The sequence below is a fragment of the Lissotriton vulgaris genome, chromosome 2_1, assembly GCF_964263255.1.
Source record: "Lissotriton vulgaris chromosome 2_1, aLisVul1.2, whole genome shotgun sequence".
In the NCBI taxonomy this organism is placed as follows: Eukaryota; Metazoa; Chordata; class Amphibia; order Caudata; family Salamandridae; genus Lissotriton; species Lissotriton vulgaris.
This window is the reverse complement of record NC_141687.1, coordinates 460418165-460437592: the sequence shown is the minus strand read 5'-3', so window position 1 is coordinate 460437592 and position 19428 is coordinate 460418165. Positions and strand designations below refer to the sequence as shown.

Sequence of the window (19428 nt, the reverse complement as noted above, 5' to 3'; positions counted from 1 at the left end):
CCCACTCGTTGCTCGTGAGCCCTCGACGGAACAAGCAGCAATTTTGAGAACTTGTAATCTTGTTCTCTTATTTGGAGTACGAAGGATCCAGGACCTCGTGATCGACCAAGAGCAGAATACTCGACACCATGGCTAGCAAGAAAGCAGGAAAGGGCTCCGAGATGGAGAAGGTATTACGCCTGTTGTCGAACCGAATGGCTGGCATGGACCGAAAGCTCAGAAAAGTTGATTCGATCGGTCGAGGTTTGTCGGAGGTTAAGAAACAGTTGGCGGCCCTGAGCAATTCAGGTCGCCCTAAGAAGGTAATAGGCCCGGCCTTGCCGGGAGTCGTTCCCGAGAGTAGGGGGAAGCGGGTCAAGAGGAGGGTGGTTTCTGGGGAGGTCCCGGTTCCTGAGGTACCCCCAATCGCCCCCGTCACGCCGGCAGACAACCCGGTACCAAACCCAGATGCGGGTCAGCCGATCCCGGTTGTGATTACTCCCGTTCATGATGAGGAAATGCCTCCCGAATTGGCCATCCAGTTGGCAGCATGGCTCAAGAAGAAAGCAGGGGGCGCAGTGGCCCCTGGAGACCCGGCCGAAGAGGCCAGACTACTAATCGAGCAATTGCGGCTGTCAAGAGATGCCGCAAAGACGAATGTTCCTCTTGTTTCCCCACAGGTGGCACCGGTAGGACCTGCAGTTGGTCACGAGAAGACGGCGGGAACAACGGCCGAACCGGGTAAGCTCGCTTTGCCAATGGCGGGGGAGGGTTCATTACCCTCAAGGCGGGAGAAGGTTGCACAGCACATCCCTATGGCCACGAAAGAGTTAATATGGGGAGACAAATATGTTAACATGTTTTCATTATTAACTGACCATCGCGAGATGGAATATGCTAAAACCCAGAAGGATTTGTGGCACCCGAGCGTCTGGCGCGCCAAGATGGCGGAATTCAGGGTGGATGAGACAGTAACGAACTGGGTTAAGGCCTTTTCTATATTTACTGCAGTTATGGGGGAACGTAAACCCGAGGTGTTGACTGAATTGTCTTGCTACCAAAATCTTATTATGGATTTTTATGCGATGTATGAGGGGGAGGAATGGAAAGGTTATGACATGAAATTCCGGAAAGCGAAAGAATATGATGCTACCCTGACGTGGGATTGCCTGGACTCGGTGTCATGGCACAAGCAGCTCCTGCCAGGGGCGGCAGGTACATCCTCGCCAGGCGGGTGTGGGTCAGGGGTCGTCTGCCAAAAGCCCGCGGTGCCCTTTCGAGCGGGCGCCGGTGGGGATTACCAGCCTAAGACCGGCGGGAATGGCGGCAAGCGTGGGGTCTGTTGGGGCTTCAATCGAGGCAACTGTAACAGACCGCAGGGAACATGTAGGTTCAAGCATGTGTGTGCGGGCTGTGGGAATTCCTCACACCCGGAGAGTTCCTGTAGATCTAAAAATAGCGGGACGGGAGGAAAAGGAGGGTCCAAGCAGGAGTGAGGTAGAACGTTGTGTCCGATTGCCCACACCCGTTGATCTCATGGCTATGACTCCTTGGTTGAACAAATACCCTGATCATGTATCCGCTGGGGTGTTGAGGAAGGGATTCTTACACGGCTTCCGCATCCCGGCGGGGGATTTTCGGGGGGGACTCCTTTTGTAAAAACCAGTTATCGGTACAGCACAACCCAAGCGTGGCAGAGAGGAAAATTGCAAAAGAAGTCAGCTTAGGGCGAGTGGCAGGGCCTTTTCATCACCCGCCGGTGGCGGAGTTCATCTGTTCCCCATTAGGGGTTGTCCCGAAGAAAGACCCAGGGGAGTTTAGACTTATTCATAACCTGTCTGCTCCAAGGGGTTCCTCGGTGAACGAGGCCATTGACCCGGAAGTTTGTTCAGTGCGGTACGCATCGTTCGATGATGCCGTGGCCATGTTAAATCGCCTGGGCCCCGGGGAGCTGATGGCGAAATCAGATATCGAATCGGCGTTCCGGTTGCTCCCGGTACACCCACAGGATCAGCGCTTGCTAGGTTTTGCATTTCAAGGGAGTTATTACATGGATAAATGCATGCCTATGGGTTGCTCCATTTCTTGTGCCTATTTTGAAATGTTCGGCTGTTTTTTAGAGTGGGCATTCACCGAGGCCACAGGGCATAGGCATGTTATGCATTATCTTGATGACTTCCTGTTCTTGGGAGCAGCCGGCGATCCGAAATGTGCGCAGGCGCTGCATGACTTCTGCATCCTCTTGAGGGAGTTTGGAGTCCCATTGGCACCAGGTAAGACGGTTGGACCATCTACTTCACTGGAGTTTCTGGGAATTGAGCTCGATTCGGTGGAGGGATGTTTCCGATTACTGATGGAAAAAGTGGCCAAGTTTAGGGCTTCCTTGACGCAATGCCTGGGCAAGGAGAAAGTGACCCTGCACCAGTTACAACAAACAGTGGGTCAGCTTAACTTTGCCTTGAGGGTAATACCAATGGCCCGCCCCTTCTCTCGCTCTATTGCACAAGCTATGGTTGGTCTCAAAGAGGGACACCACCGTACGAGACTGTCGGCAGAGGTTCGCCAGGATATGCGCATTTGGTTGGCATTTCTGGCGGACTTCAACGGTCGAGTCGTGTGGAACAAGCCGCCAGCGTCTTCAGATGAACTAGGTCTGTGGACTGACTCAGCGGGAAGCGTGGGGTTTGGCGACATCTTTGGTAATCGATGGTCGGCGCAAACATGGCCGACGTGGTGGCACTCCAGCGGTCTCACAGGTAACATTGGGTTCTTGGAGTTATTCCCCATTTGGGTTGCTCTGATGGCATGGCCAGACGACTTCAGGGACCGCTCAGTGGTGTTTTGGTCTGATAATATGACTGTTGTCGAATGCATTAATCAACAGGCAGCACGCTGCAAATTGATCTTGAGATTGTTGAAAGAAGTTGTGCTGCTTTGCATGAGACTGAATGTACAGTTCAGGGCGAAACATGTGCCGGGCGTACTGAATCATGCAGCTGATGCACTCTCGCGTTCACATATGCAGGCGTTCAGGGGTTATCTACCTACAGCGGACCTAGTGGCGGCACCATTCCCCGAAGCACTATGGCTAATCGGTGCCCCGGATTACAAGACCTCGTGGCAGCAAGCTTAGCCCCCAGGACAAGGAAGGCATACGAAGGAGCGTTTCGTTCCTATTGCACATTTTTGGGTCCGACAGGGAGTCAGAGCTGGGGTCAGGAGGAATCCTTCCTGGGGTTCCTGGTAGCGCTGCACAGAGAAGGCCGATCAGCGGCAATGGCCGGTCGGCATAGGGCGGCCATTTCATTCATGGTGCAGGTGCATGGCATAAAAGACCCAACGGGTTCCTTTTTGGTTAAGAAGGCCCTTCGCGGCTGGCAGCGCCTCGAGGGTCGCAAGCAAGATGCGAGGCGCCCGATTGGCTTAGACAGGTTGTCTCTACTTGTAGCGAAACTAGACGAGACATGCTCCTCCCACTTCGAAGCAGTTCTGTTCCGGGCAGCTTTCGCATTAGCATTCCATGGGGCTATGCGGGTGAGCGAACTGGTCGCAAGGAATAAGAAAGACGTTGAGGGAGGTTTGTGCAGGGATCATGTCCAAATTAGGGGTGATTCGATGGTTGTCTCGATAGCCAGGTCCAAGACCGACCAGGGGGCTATGGGAAATAGTGTTGTCGTGCAGCGTGCGCGAGGGTCCCCCACCTGCCCGATAAAGTGTATAGAGGAATACTTGGCACTAAGGGCGGCTACATGGGGGGGGAGTTTGCTGAGGCACAAGGATGGCATCCCATTGACGAGGTTTCAGTTCCAGAGGGTGCTAGCACTGACAATCACTGCTGCGGGCATGGACCCGTGTGATTTTGGGACCCACTCCTTTAGGATAGGGGCTGCTACCGAAACTACAGCCAGGGGTCAGAGTGCGGAGGAAGTGAAGCAGTTGGGACGATGGTCCTCGAATTGCTTCAAAAGGTATGTGCGATTGCACATGTTGTAAAGTCAATTGACATGCACGCACGCTTCTTGTCTTTTGTTTGAATTACAGTTTCGCAAGCCTGTCACGCGGGGCGGAATTTGCAGTCGACCCAGCACCAGGAGACCAGTGGTCAAGGACCACCGTCTGGAGTGAGAGTGGTATGGGTCGTGGGCCACTCATATGTGAGGCGCGTCGGGGACGTATTCAAAGCAGGTGACGCGACTCATGCAGCTGGGGAATACGGGTACAGAGTGGCCTTCCATGGGAAGGACGGGCTCTGTTTTGACCAATTCGAATCATTTTTGAGGGTCTCTTAGGGCGGCAAAGGTCACCGCCATCTGTACTCATAGTACACCTGGGGGGCAATGACTTGGTGACACTGGGTAGACGAGTGTTGTTTGAACAAATTTTGTCTGCTGTTAGCTGGCTGGCTAAAAGAATCCCGGGGTGCACGATTGCCTGGTCCCACATGATTCCCAGGAAGGTATGGCGGGGGGGCCTTTCGGTGTCAGCATTGAACCATTCGGTGAAAAGGGTTAACAATAAAATTGGTAAATTGTTTCGCTCTTCGCAGTTGCATAGCATTCCTCACGGGTGTATTCGGGGTGATCTCATGTATCTGAATGATGGGGTTCACCTGTCCAGGGAGGGGAATGATTTACTCATAGGAGACTTCATAGCATGGCTAAGGGGTTTGAGGAAGCATGACCTTTAGGAGGAGTAGGGGGGGCCGAATAGTCGGTCAACTATCCGGCCTGTGGCGGTAAGGTCATGATCGGTGAGCAGTAATTTCAAGGTCCCTAGTGGGGGGCGCCACCCAGAATGGATGGGAGCGCCCGGGGGGAGGCGGCCATTGGCCCCTCCCACGGGGAGGCGGCATCCACTAAGGATGGGTCTCCTAGGGGGAGACGGCCATAGGCCCCTCCCAGGGGGGAGGCGGCTAGATGCCCCTCCTTCTAATTTCCCGGGGGCCGGATATCCGCGACGGCGGATAGAGAGTGTGGGGATGGGGGGGGAGTCCACGCTGTCCTTCCTACAGATACCTCACACGGGAACTCGGACGACCTCTAAGATGGCGTCGAGTGGAAAGGGGGCCCCCACCACGACAAGGGAAGTTACAGTTGGCAACGAGGGTAGAGTCCTCTGCGCATGCGCCACTCACACCGTGAGGGCGAGAGTTTTGGTAGTAGGGATCTGACACCGGTGAAGACCTTGCCGTTGGCCCTTAATGCTAGGATGTACAATTTTAATTTAGAATGTATGCATTTGCAGGATGTTAGACTCGGCTAGGAAACCTTTGTATTAGAGGTCTGTTAAGGTTAGCCAAAGAACATGTCTTCATCGAAATGTAATAAATGTAAAATTGTACATGATTATGAAACTTTTATTTAATGTTTTAAATTTTGTTTCATATTTTAATAAATACGGCCGGGAGGGTGACTCCCTCCCGCCTTCCAAAAGTTCAACCTGTGTCCGACTTCTCCCATCCTTGGGGATTGTGTTGGGAGGGGATGGCGGGCATCCCGGCCATATGGAAAGGGGCGACCACTCGGTCCCCCCGAACGTATGGCTGGGTGCCCTGATCCCCCCGGGAAACGATTTTGGGCGGGGGGCGTGGCTCGGCTGGTATGCCCGAAGCGGCGTAGCCGGGGCACGCCTTTTCCCGCCCAAGAGGGGTTGTCCTAGACACCTACACCGAAGACCACGCCCAGTAGGCGTACCGGAGGAGGGTACACGCCCTCCTGCAGAAGGATAAATAGAGGGGGAATCCGAAGAAGCGTCCTCTTGTTCCTGTGCTCTGAAGGCTGCCCCCACTCGTTGTTCGTGAGCCCTCGACGGAACAAGCAGCAATTTTGACCCACCCACCAGCCCCTTATGGCAATGTTTTTTTTTTAATAAAGTTTTGCTGAAGATAGGCCTTTTTTCCTTTGTAGAAAGTAAAGGAATGTTTAAGTTAAGGATGTGACTTCTGGCTGTAGGATAATGTTTTTTCCTTTGTAGGAGTGAGCAGTCGATGACACGTCAAGGCAATGTCAGAATTTTTCTTCCTTAGTAGGTAAACAACTGTCGTATTTATTTTTGGTCGGGCGGTAAGGTCATGATCGGTGAGCAGTAATTTCAAGGTCCCTAGAGGGGGGCGCCACCCAGAATGGATGGGAGCGCCCGGGGGGAGGCGGCCATTGGCCCCTCCCACGGGGAGGCGGCACCCACTAAGGATGGGTCGCCTAGGGGGAGACGGCCATAGGCCCCTCCCAGGGGGGGAGGCGGCTAGATGCCCCTCCTACTAATTTCCCGGGGCCGGATATCCGCGACGGCGGATAGAGAGTCTGGGGATGGGGGGGGGGGGAGTCCACGCTGTCCTTCCTACAGATACCTCACATGGGAACTCGGACGACCTCTAAGATGGCGTCGAGTGGAAAGGGGGCCCCCACCACGACAAGGGAAGTTACAGTTGGCAACGAGGGTAGAGTCCTCTGCGCATGCGCCACTCACACCGTGAGGGCAAGAGTTTTGGTAGTAGGGATCTGACACCGGTTAAGACCTTGCCGTTGGCCCTTAATGCTAGGATGTACAATTTTAATTTAGAATGTATGCATTTGCAGGAAGTTAGGCTCGGCTAGGAAACCTTTGTATTAGAGATCTGTTAAGGTTAGCCAAAGAACATGTCTTCATCGAAATGTAATAAATGTAAAATTGTACATGATTATGAAACTTTTATTTAATGTTTTAAATTTTGTTTCATATTTTAATAAATACGGCCGGGAGGGTGACTCCCTCCCTCCTTCCAAAAGTTCAACCTGTGTCCGACTTCTCCCATCCTTGGGGATTGTGTTGGGAGGGGGTGGCGGGCATCCCGGCCATATAAGCATGTGGGAAGGTTTATGTTTCAAGTTCTTGTCCTGACATCCTTGATGGGCTCAATCAAGTGTGCCTGTGAATTATCCTCAAAACATCTTGTGCTCAACAAGTCCTGTGGTTGGATGATATGAAATAGATAAAGAATAATTGGAGCTGCAGAGAATGTTTGAAAAGAATGCTGACATTTTTGAGGAGAGACCAGATGAATTGAAGGTTTTGAACATGTTTGGAAAAAGTTCTTCATGCTTCTGTAGTTCCTGTTACTGCTCCAGTAGCTGCATCTTCTCCATTCGGTTGTATTCTTATTTTTTGCTGCATAGAAATCTATTTTGCTTTGCTGCACAGATTTAGCCTCTGTCCTCTGAGCACGGTCTGTCCCACAATGCTGCTGTTGATTGAATCTGTCCTTCCAGACAGAGCAACACACATCTTTGCTTGTACACTTCTTATCACTTTGATTGTGATATTCTGTGTTGTGCTATTCCTTATTCTAACTCTCACAGACTCTATATTTTATTTATTTATTTATTTATTTATTTTGAAAGTTTTATCGAGCGCGAAAAAGTTCCTTACGGATATCATACCGCTTTACACACAAATGGGATAAAAAGACAAAAAAGTAATAATTAAACAAGTCATTTTGTGCAAAGATGAGCAAATGGTTAACAATAGCAACAAGGTCAGGTGGTCTAGCTGTACATAGTCATGGGAGGAAAAATAATGCGTTATGAGATTTCTTTAGTCAATATTCAGGTGAATTTAGCTAAGAGGAGCGATTTTACTTCTTTTTTGAAGGATGCCGTGGATGACATAAGTCTGATTTCTGGAGGGAGGGCATTCCAGATCCTGGGCGCCATCCCTGAAAAGGAGCGTTTATATGTTTTTTTCTTGTGAAATCTTTGAGGTTTCAAAAGAAGATTTTCTGCGCTTCTTGTGGCTCTTGAGCGAGTTGTGATGTATAGACTTGTGTGTCATGCATGCAAATTTTCAGGTGTATTCTAGCTTTGTATGGCAGCCAGTTCAAGGATTTTAAGTCGGGAGAGATGTGTGAGCGTTTTTTTGAGCCCGTGATTAGTCTCGCTGCAGCATTAATATTGGCTCTTAGGGTTGTGGTTGTCGAAATGGGGAGGCCACAGAGAGCAACACTTCCATAATCCACTCGAGGGATAACTAGGGCTTGGACTGCAGTCCTGAAGTCATTGGCTGGGAGGAAGGGTTTCAGCTTCCGCAGTGTGTTGATTTGGAAATTAGCTCCCCTCGTTGCATTGCTGATATGAAGTTGCATATTGAGATTGCAATCGAGGGTTATGCCTAAAGATTTAGTCCACGATAGTAGGTTGAACGTTGAGTGCAGTGAGATGATTAAGCCAGGCCTGAGTGATGGGGACTTTGGTGGGAGGTGCTATCAGGAAGAATTCCGTTTTTAGAGCGTTAAGTTTGAGATGATTCTCTGCCATCCAAGTCTGTGTGTTCCTAAGCGTTGTGTTGAGTAGTTTGATGTCTTCAGGGGTGTGTATTTGAAGGTAGAGTTGGGTATCGTCTGCGTACATGTGAAATTGCACATTAGATGCTTGAAGCAGTGCGGTGAGTGGTTCCATGACTAGATTGAACAATGTTGGGGATAGGGAGGATCCTTGTGGGACACCTAGTGTTACAGGAACGGGTGTGGACATAGTATTGTTAATCTTGAATTTCTGAGTCCGGTTATGCAGAAAGGAGGTAAACCACTTGAGTACTGTCTCTGATAGACCCATTCTGAGATTCAGCAGATCGAGTAAGTTCTCGTGTTTGACCGTATCAAAGGCTGATGAGAGGTGGAGTATGATGATGAGGCAAGTACCGTTCTGATCAAGAATTTGAAGCGCGTCATCAATTATGTGTGTCATGGCTGATTCCGTACTGTGGCCTGCTCAGGAGCCTGATTGGTGTGAGTTGAGGAGGTCAAAGTGCTCGATGTGTTTTGTCAGTTGGAGGTGTACACATTTTTCTAACAGTTTGGCCAAGGTAGGGATATTGGTGATAGGGCGATAGTTGTTCAGCTCGCTGGGGTCTGCTGTGGGTTTCTTTAGTATGGGCGATACTTGTCCCACTTTGAGGGAGTCCGGGATGCATCCTTGTTGAAGTGAGCTATTAATGACTTTGGCCCAGAGCGGGAGAAGCAATGGGATAAAGTCCTTTACAGCGTTTGCGGGTAGAGGATCAGTGAGGTGATTGGAGGGCTTCAGAGTACTGAGAATCTTACCTATAGATTCTTCAGAGTAAGTTTCGAAGGATGACCACGAAGCATTGTTTTTTAGATCAAGGGGTGTTTTGCTGTGGGGGCTAGAGTATAGGCTTAGATCAGTGAGGAGATCTTTCCTGATGTTGTCTGTTTTTAGATTAAAGAAAGTAGAGAATTGTTCACAGGTCGGTAGTGTAATATAAGTGTTTTGTAGTCCTTGAGGTTCATCCTTGGATTGAGTTTTGATTAACTCGAACAGTTTTTTTGGTCTTTTTCTTGCTTGGTCAAGCTGGTGGCTAAAGAAAGCTGCTTTTGAGCGTTTGATTTTTCTAAAGTAAGCGTTTCTTTTTTTCTTAAGTGTTTTGAGGTGCATAGCTGAAAGGACTGATCTCCAATTGCGTTCCACCAGTCTCATAGCTAGTCTTATACCTTCTCATTGAATTGTTCTTGTTCAGCCTTATTTTGTATAATAGGCCACAGCCATCCTTCTGTACATTAGTTTTGCACTGCTCGTGTATGACCGTCCAGTTACTCTCTGGTGCAGAGGGCAACACTCCTGAATTGCGATGAGGAACAACCAATATCACTCTATGCTTTTCAGTGAGTTGATAGTTCAGCCTATTGCAGACCTGCACCCTTTCTTCTTTCGGGAGAAAGCCTTGCTTACAAGTGTCATGTACCTCAGTGAGTGGAGCACTTATGTTCTATGAGAATCCCCTTCCAAGCCTCAGCACAGTTATGCGCCCCTCACAGTTCTATCCTGTGAGACGATTAAATTCTTCTCTTTATTGTTGTCATAGGCACATCTTTTAACTGTTTCTCTTCACTCCCCGGAGTCACATCCCGCCGGGGTTCTCAGTCACGCTCACAGCCGCAATGCATTCCCTCCAGTCTCCTCTGGTTATTCACAGCTGCAGTGGGAACCTGTTTTTCAGTACTTCCGCTTCTCTTTGCCCCGCCCCCCCCCCAATCCCATCACATGACAATGTGTCACAGGGCGTCTCCTAACTTCTGAATTCGTGTTCCTGAACGGTGTGTGACTACCTTGCGCAGCGCGGATACTACCAGACTTGTCTGAAGTTTTCCCTCCCTCAGCGCTGTCATCAATAAATATAACCTTTGATGTTTTTTTCGTGTGGTCCCTCAGTTTTCTACCCTCTCTCCAGGTACACCCATCAAATTCCCAGACACACTTATTGCATGCCCAGGTATTGCTCCACATGTCAATCCACAGTCTCTGATGGCCTGACCAAACATTTAATGCCCTGGCACAACCATCATGTGCTTAGGCGCACTCTCAAATGCTCAAGCCTACCTACAAATGCTCAGATGCAATTCATCTGAAGCCCAAATATAACATGACTAGCAAATGTTGTACACTGGGTTTAAGGGATAAGTCTTAACTAGCAACCTCTACCAAAGGTTTGGCCCTTAAAGATGGAAGTTGCTGTTTATAGAATGTAGCACTCTAGCCGGCTTCAAACAGTGTATTCAGGTGGTACTGTGTACTGGTGCCTTTGTACGGACTATTATACTATTCTATGACTAGTTTGAGGACACCCTCTCTCTCTCTCCTGGCTACTGCGCAGAATCCTTTTCCAAAAGCGAGTTTGCCCAGTTGGCTTGATGAAGACAATGAGTTCAGCTTCCCATGTATAAAATGTTACACAGCTCAGTCCAATAACAGAAATTCGCAATTCTACAGCAGCAATACAGATATGTACAAGCTCACATCTTCCTAGCACAATTTTTACTTAACATTGGTATATACTTCCTGAGATGCTTTCAAGAAATACGAGAAATGCGTCTAGTAATGGTTGTCTTTGTGTTACAGGAACGTTTAGGAGCCGTTGCTTGCCTGCAGCTTGCTATAGATACTTTCAAAATAAGTGATCATGTTATTGTTGTTGGTGGGTAAGTGTATTTTGTATTTGCATATCTTGATTTATTTCTGTACTGTTTACTAATAAAGATAGATTTTAGGATCCATTTTGCAAAGCTTAATAGTATTTAATTTAATTTAAAATGGTCTGTAAGTATTACATAAGCCAACTCGTCAGTTCTTTGAAGACAAACCTTACCCTCATACCTGAAGCCCGCAGTTCTATCTTATGTTTTGCCTAGATTCACAGTGTGTAACATCTGTGATTATATTGTAATGTCTCATTGCACTGTTTTTACGTTCTTGTATTGAGAATGTACACCCTTTGAACTAAGTGGTCTTGTAATGAAATTCACACCAACATTGTTCTTGCTCCATGCCTGTCGTATCCATTTCTCAGCATTTACTGATGCCCACTGCCCTCCAGCGGCTGGCAGCGTGTCATCAGACTCCAACAAGGACACAGGCATAAAGAGTGGCCCTATCCAAATGGTAATGCTCTCCTGTCTCCTTTATTAATTTGTGAATATCCTTATAGTCCTCGTTCTCTCCTTCTTTAAGAAATTCCACATTTTACTGATTGGCATTGTAAAAACTCCACCTTCCTTTGCTGAGTTACATCACTTTGCCACTTACCACCTGTAGGCTGATACATGGTTAACTATCAACTGCTTTGGAGAAACAAGGTATCTGGTGAATGACTTATAGCTGGTTTCTTTATGTGAGGTGCTTTTCGTCAATAGCCTCTGGGACACTCCGAATGGCAAGATTTTAGGGGAGTGCAAAGCTGTTGAAAACAAGGCCTGAAAGAAACCCAAACTCATGATGTTAATCCACCTTCATGCACAATCAGGTATCTTCCTAAATTCCATGATGGTAGCACTTTCACTATTAAAAGCCAATACAAGGATGTGAGAGTTGCATGGAGGTTATGTGTGTAGGGGACATATATAATGTTGGGATCTTAAATATATGATCGAGGCATATGAGCTGTAGATCATATGCTTTAGCATAGATCACCATCTAGTGTTGGGTCCAGATGTTTGCACTTTGTTTTTTTTTCGAAGAAGTCTTTCCATTCACGAGGTAGGTGACTCCGCCTTTCGGTGATAGTGCACATGGGCATCGACTCCATCCCCAAATTGTTTTTCACCACCATCGGGTTTGGATGTGTATTGCTGCGCTCCGGTTTGGTATCGTTCTCGAACCCTTCGACGCGCCAAAATTGTCTTTCTATCACGGTTTTCCATTCGACGCACATCGTTTAAACTGAGAAAACCTTCGATCAGGAACTTCGAGGCGGGCCGCTGGGCCTACCCATGCTGACCACGCCAGCAGTCAATGAAACAGACTTCATTTCAGCTGTGTCCTGGGTGTCGTGCTAAGTTTCCACGCACCGACTTGCACGCGGTTTGCAACCTCTGCTTATCGCCAGAACACGACGAACAGGACTGTGAAGCGTGTTGATCGTTCCGATCGAAAAAGACCATTCGTGATCGTCTGGCTCGACGCCACGAGATGCAACGCGGTAGCGGCTCCATACCGGACATCTTCTGAGAAGATTCCGATTTACACCGTCCAGCTGCAGAAGCAGAGGATGAAGAACTGGTGTCCGTGTCCGAAGCCGACTCTGACATGGAAGAAGACTGAACATCACTCCGGGTCAACATACCGTGAGTACACATGCCCATGTGCCCACTGACCCAAAATCTAAGGCTCCGGTATCACCTTCGCCCTAGGGCTCAGGTCGGCACCGGGAAAAAGTTTCAGATGCCCCGCCCTCTGGCCCGGCTATCAAATCAAATCAAATCAGGTACATTTGTCTAGCGCAAACATATCACTAAAATGTCTCATGGTGCTTGCAGACGGCTCTGATTAGACGTTGACTTAATTGTCAAATAACCATGTTTTCAGCAGTTTGCGGAAACGGTTGTGGTCGGAGATGATGCATAAGTGAACAGGGATTTTATTCCATGATGCCAGACCGAGGAAAGAGAAAGATCGACCGCCTTTCCTTACCAGTACAGATTCTAAAAGGAGTGAGCAATGATATATTGCCTGATCTAAGAGTCCGGCTTGGCTGGTACCATTATAGTTTTCTGGACCAATATTTTGGTCCCCTTCCAAAGATGTGCTTATGGATCAGACATAAGATCTTAAAAAGAATTTGCTTATTTACTGGAAGCCAGTGTAGTGATCTTAGACTGTGAGCAGAAGAAGTCCTAGGTGGAAGGTCAAGAACCAGCCTGGCTGCCGTGTTCTGTACAATTTGAAGCCTTTTCAATAGGTTTTCATTAATTGAAAACAGTAGGGCATTTCCATAGTCCATTCATTCTATTGATTATTAGCCCCTGGACTAATGGTTTCATGGCCTCACTGGGAATCCACTTGAAAACCTTCTGAAGGCTGAGCATCACTCCAAAGCAAGTTGCAGAGATATGATTTATCTGACTTTCCATAGACAATTGATTGTCCATGTAGATGCCCAGATTCCGAACTGTTGATTTAGGGGTAGGACAGGGGCCGAGGTTAGAGGGCCACCAATCATGGGACCAATGCTCCTGGGCCTTGCCAAACAGCAAGATCTAGGACTTATCTCCGTTCAATTGGAGATGGCTGGAATTCATCCATCTGTCAATGTGACACATGCATTGCTTAAACGCTGTTTTTTTTCGGCTGGGTCCGGGCCAATGGTGATCAGAAGCTGCGTGTCATCCTCATAGGATATGATATCAAAACCGTAGAATCTGATCACCTTGGCCAAAGGTGTCATATATAGATTAAAAAGGGTCGGACTCAAGATAGAGCCCTGAGGTACCCCCATCGCAACTGGTCTCTCCCGTGAAACGTTTTTGCCCATTTGGACTGCGGTTACAAGTACTCTTGAGCCACTTTAGGGCATTTCCCCTGACACCAATCTCCCACAGACGATGTTCTAAAATGCTGTGGGAGATGGTGTTCTATGGCGGCAGATAGGTCGAGCAGGACAAGAAAGGCTATGAAACACAAAGACAAGCCTTCCGGCTCGGGCTCGAGCCAGCCCCACTGAAACATAAAACAAAGCATTTGCCAGCCTCCACACCGCCGGTATCAAAGTCACCCTCGACACTGAAGGCATCGGAGCCGAAAGCCTCCAAACCTAAAGCTCCTGATCTGAAAGCATAAAAAAAAAGCCTCGAAGCCAAAATTGTCTAAACCCAAAGCTTCGGAGCTGAAATCCCCAACAAAGGAAGGCTCGGGGCTGAGATCCTCTGTGCCGAAAAGTTCGAAGCCATAACCTGCAACTTCGAAAGCATCAGAGCCCAAACCGGCTAAAACCAAGGGCTCACATTAAAAACATTCCACGCAGCCCAAATCTTCGGCGCCAAAATAGACTCCTATAGCAAAAGATACTCCATCCAAAGAGCCTAGTTCTGAGGATCCATCTTTGGATCCAAGACAAAAGAGTATTGACCCTAAAACTGGACACCTTCTAGTCTCTCTTCCTAAAAAATGTAAACTGGATCTCTCAGAGGATTGTCCTATACCTCTGAAGAAAAAGGACATGGGTACTAACCCTTCTCCCCCTTACATTCCTCCCTCTCCTCCTCCTAACCCCAATTTTATCATTACACCATCAAATTCACCACCACCTCCACTTTGACCTGACCCACAGGATGAAGATGATGGGGATTACGATGAAGAGCAGGATATACCACACAACACTAATCCCTGGGAGAATTATGATAAAGAACCAGATCATGACAATGACCCGGACCTGTATCCCTCCAGACCCTCTCCAAGTGGGGAAAATATTGGCTATGTTCAGCTTTTCAACAGGACGGCTCAATATCATGGGGTAGAGCTTCACACAGAGGACTTCCTTGTTGATACACTAACGCACTCACAAAAGTCTACTAATACTCTACCAATGCTCATGGGCATGTTAAAACACACAGAGGAGGTATTCAATGACCCTGTTAGAGCCAGAATACTCACACCTAGAGTAGATAAAAAATACAAGCCCGCTCCTACAGACCCTCAATACATAAAAGGTCAGTTGCCCTTAGACTCTCTTGTGGTATCTAAGGCTCGCAAGAGAGCCAACTCTCCGCCCACAGGTGACGCACCTCCTCCTGATAAGGAGTCAAAACTCATCGATGCCTCAGGCAAAAGAGTAGCTTCGCACGCGGCTAACCATTGGCGTATTGCCAATGCTCAGGCTCCCTTAGCCTAGGGCTCATAATGATGAGTTGGAAAAACTCATGCAACATCTGCCAGTTCAGTATAAAACCAAAGCTAACAACCTTATTCAGTAAGGGAAGCTCATTACTAACACTTCCATCAAATGCGCACCAGTTGTGGCAGACACAGCATCTCGTGCCATCAACACTAGCATACTATTTTGCAGACACACTTGCCTTAGAATCTCTGGATTCAAGCAGGAGGTATAGTCCTCGATACTTAATCAGCCTTTTGATAAGGAGCATCTTCTATGGGGGCCTTACAATTACATTCTAGAAGGGGTTCCTTTTGCTGCTCCTTTTACAGGGGTGGCTCAAAAAACAATGTCCACAGAGAATCCCTCTGCCTCTAAAAGAGTAACAAACAAACAGCCTACCTCCTCCAGACGTTATTTTTGATGAGGCTACAGAGGAAATATTAATAAGGGAAGAGGCAGAGGTAATTCCACCCGCACTTCCCCTGCCAACAAAAAGTGACTTCCCTCTGCTACCCCCGATCATTCCACTCCTGTCGGGGGACAAATCTCACAGTTCCTACCTATCTTTGAGTTAATCACCTCAGACAATTGGGTAATACAAATTATCCAGTGTGGTTACTTCCTGGAACTTACATGCACTCCCCGACTATTCCTCTGAGAGAACGTGCAATGTAACCGGAACATCTCACCCTCTTAAAACAGGAGGTTCGCTCTCTGTTGCAAAAACATGCGATAGAACCAGTCCCATTACAACATCAAGGGACCGGGGTGTACTCCCTCTATTTCTAATTCCAAAAAAGGATGGCTCTCTCAGGCCTATACCAGACCTCGGACAGTTAAATCTCTACATTCAGTCAGCCCCTTCCACATGGTAACCCTCCAACAAGTGCCTTGCTGAAGCAATGGGAGCAACTTTCTATCCACCCTAGATTTAAAGTACGCCTACTTCCATATTCCCATTCACCCGGCTCACAGGAAATATCTCAGGTTCGTGGTGGACGGACAACATTACCAATTCAAAGTTCTCCCTTTCGGGGTTACTACAGCACCCAGAGTCTTCACCAAGTGTCTTGCAGTAGTCGCAGCTCATCTAAGAAGACAACACATACACGTCTTCCCTTACCTGGATGACTGGCTACTAAAAGCCAGATCACAACACAACTGCATACATCACACTCTCAAAACAGTTTAGCTGCTTCACGACTTGGAATTCACTGAAAAGCTCACGAAGTCTCACCTCCAGCCGTCCAACACGCAAGCTTACCTCGGAGCTACAATAGACACTTGCAAAGCTCTAGCATATCCCAACCCAGTCAGGATACGCGACATGCAAAACCTGATATCAAAATTTCAGCCTTAACACTCACTACCAGCCAGAGTGTTTATGCAATTGATTGGCATGATGGTTTCTTGCATTCTAATAGTTCCTTACGCAAGACTTCAAATGCACCCCCTACAGGAATGCTTAGCACGTCAGTGGAATCAGGCTCAAGGCCAGTTAACAGACTTAGTGTTGGTGGACGGCCGTACTCATCGCTCTCTGCAGTGGTAGATTACACAAAACCTTTCCAAGGGGCTGCAATTTACCGACCCGGTTCCACAGATAGTGATAACAGCAGATGCATTGCTTGCTGCTTGATAAGCTCATCCACAAAAACATACCATTCAGGGCGTGTGGACCCTACAACAAAAAAAACTCCACATAAACCATATGGAGCTATTAGCAATATTTCTAGCATTGAAAACTTTTCAATTGCATCCAGTAGGCAAAGCTGTCCTAGTTTGTACAGACAACCTGACAGCAATGTACTACATACAAAAACAGGGGGAACGCACTCTCTACAGCTTTCACAACTAGCTCAAATCATATGGAGATGTGCCATACCTCAAAAGATATATCTCCTAGCAGAAAAACCTCCCAGGAGTAAACAACCAGATTGCTGGTCTGCTCAGTCGTCAAAGACAACAGATCCACGAATGGGAACTACATCCTCAAGTTCTTCTCCCATTCTTTCAGATGTGGAGCTACCCAGAAATAGATCTCTTCGCCACACATCTCAATGCAAAATACCCAGGCTTTGCGTCCAGGTATCCTCGCCCATTGTCCAAAGGCAATGGGCTATGGATTAATTATTCAGGAAAATTTGCTTACGCTTTTCCACCTCTCCCCATAATTCCATTAGTGGTTCGGAAGCTCAAACAACATTCCCTGACAATGATCCTTGCTCCCACATGGGCTCGACAACCATGGTTCACAACCCTGTTGGAACTATCACTAGTTCCTCACCAAAAACTGCACCTCTCCCCCCAAACTTCTCACTTAGAACCATGGAGAGATAAGACATCCATATCCCAGTCAACTCAACCTTGCGATCTGGCACCTTAAGTCATAGAGTTTGGCTACCTTAACCTTCCCCCAGACTGCTTGAACGTCATTAAAGAGGCTAGACGCTCTACCACAAGTGCATGCTATGCAGCAAAGTGAAAAAGATTTGTAATTTACTGTACAAACAATAAAATCAATCTACTAGATGTTTCCATCCAAAACATCATTTGCTATCTGTTACACCTACAGCGTTCTAACTTAGCATATACATCTATACGCTTACACCTCGCTGCAATAGCTGTGTACCTCCAGCAAAGACAACACTTGTCTTTGTTTTGAGTGCCTGCTATCAAAGCCTTCATGGAAGAACTCAAGAGAATCATTCCTTCTAGACTTCCACCCTCCCCAGTATGGAATCTTAATATAGTTCTACAAGACTCATGGGTCCACCCTTTGAGTTTTTGCAGAAATGCAAACTACAATTTCTTACCTGGAAGGTAGCCTTCCTTGTAGCCATAACATCTCTTAGAAGAGTAGCTGAGCTCCAGGTGCTAACTATACAAGAACCATTTTTACAAATTCACCAAAACAAAGTGGTTCTTAGGACTAATCCCACATTTTTACCTAAAGTTCTTTCTGCATTTCATCTCAACCAGTCTGTTGAGTTACCTGTTTATTTTTCCTTGACCAGACTCAGTGGCAGAATGTGCTCTTCACACATTGGATGTAAAAAGAGCCATACTATATTACATTGAAATAACTAAATCGTTTAGGAAACTAAACAACTCCTTGTTACATTTTCACCACCGTATAAAGGCAATCCCATTTCAAAAGCAGGTATTGCACGGTGGATAGTTAAATGAATCCAAATATGTTACATTAAAGCTAAGCACGCATTAACAATTCCCCCTAGGGCGCACTCTACATGCAAACTAGGGGCTTCTATGGCATTCTTAGGGAACATACCCTTAGATGACATCTGTAAGGCTGCGACATGGTCTACACCACACACATTCACAAAGCAGATTGTAGATGTGTAGATTGTAGATGTGTTAGCAAAACAACAAGCTAGTGTGGGCCAGGCAGTTTTAAGAACACTATTTCAAACCACTGCAAAAGATGCAGGTTAGCCACTGCTTGGGAGATAACTGCTGTATAGTCTTTGCTAAAGAATATGATCTATAGCTCATATGCCTCGAACGGAAAATGCTACTTACCCAGTATACATCTGTTCTTGGATTATAGAGCTGTAGAATCATATGCTCCTCCCCGGGTACCTATACCTGTTGCAGTGTTATCTTACTTAGAGACGTTATACATGGACATCTGTTTCACTACTCTTACTAACTCCTTCATCACCATTTATGGCAAAACAATCTGGGGATGGAGTCGATGCCCATGCACACTATCACCCAAATGAAGAGTCACCTACCTCATGACTGGAAAGACTTCTTCGAAGAAAAAGTGTAAACATCCGGACCCAACACTAGATGGCTATCTATGCTAAAGCATATGATTCTTCAGCTCTATATGCCAAGAACAGATGCATACTGGGTAAGTAGCATTTTCATTTTCTTTCTTTGGGCGGGTTTTTGATATCTGGGTTGGACAATTGAGACGGTAGGGTCTCGTCTCGAAATCTGTCGTCGATGTTCCATTGACGGTGTATGCAGTGCCGTCATTGTTGACTTGTTGGTATTATCATTGACAATATCTTCGTTGGTGACCTCGTGAATGGTATGGTTGTCAGCTCTGTTGTCAACGTTTTTTCTTGTTGGCAGAGATGTTTTTTTTTACTGACAATGACTTTTTCATGGATGACATTAGTCTTCTTGGTGACAACGCCCTCAACAGGGATAAAGATTCAGACTTTGACACTTTAAAAGTCTGGGTGCGGAGAGGTGAATGCTATACGTTGCCCTGATTGGCTGCGTTTGGATGTTTTATAAAGAGGTGGATAGGCTACTATGTTTAACACTGCGCTGTTC

The 19428-nt window shown here is 47.2% G+C and overlaps 1 protein-coding gene across 2 annotated transcripts in view; it reads left to right on the top strand.

Annotated features, from left to right (window-relative positions):
* Positions 1-19428, top strand: part of LOC147730603 (uncharacterized) — a 235450-nt gene that overhangs the window by 135909 nt on the left and 80113 nt on the right. For both annotated transcript variants that reach the window (XR_015308388.1, XM_086955360.1), the window contains exon 4: positions 10866-10945. Coding sequence is in view for 1 of the 2 variants with exons in the window: in XM_086955360.1 (XP_086811486.1) it covers positions 10866-10945 (80 nt within the window). In the remaining variant the exon portion in view is untranslated. The remainder of the gene's footprint in view (positions 1-10865; positions 10946-19428) is intronic.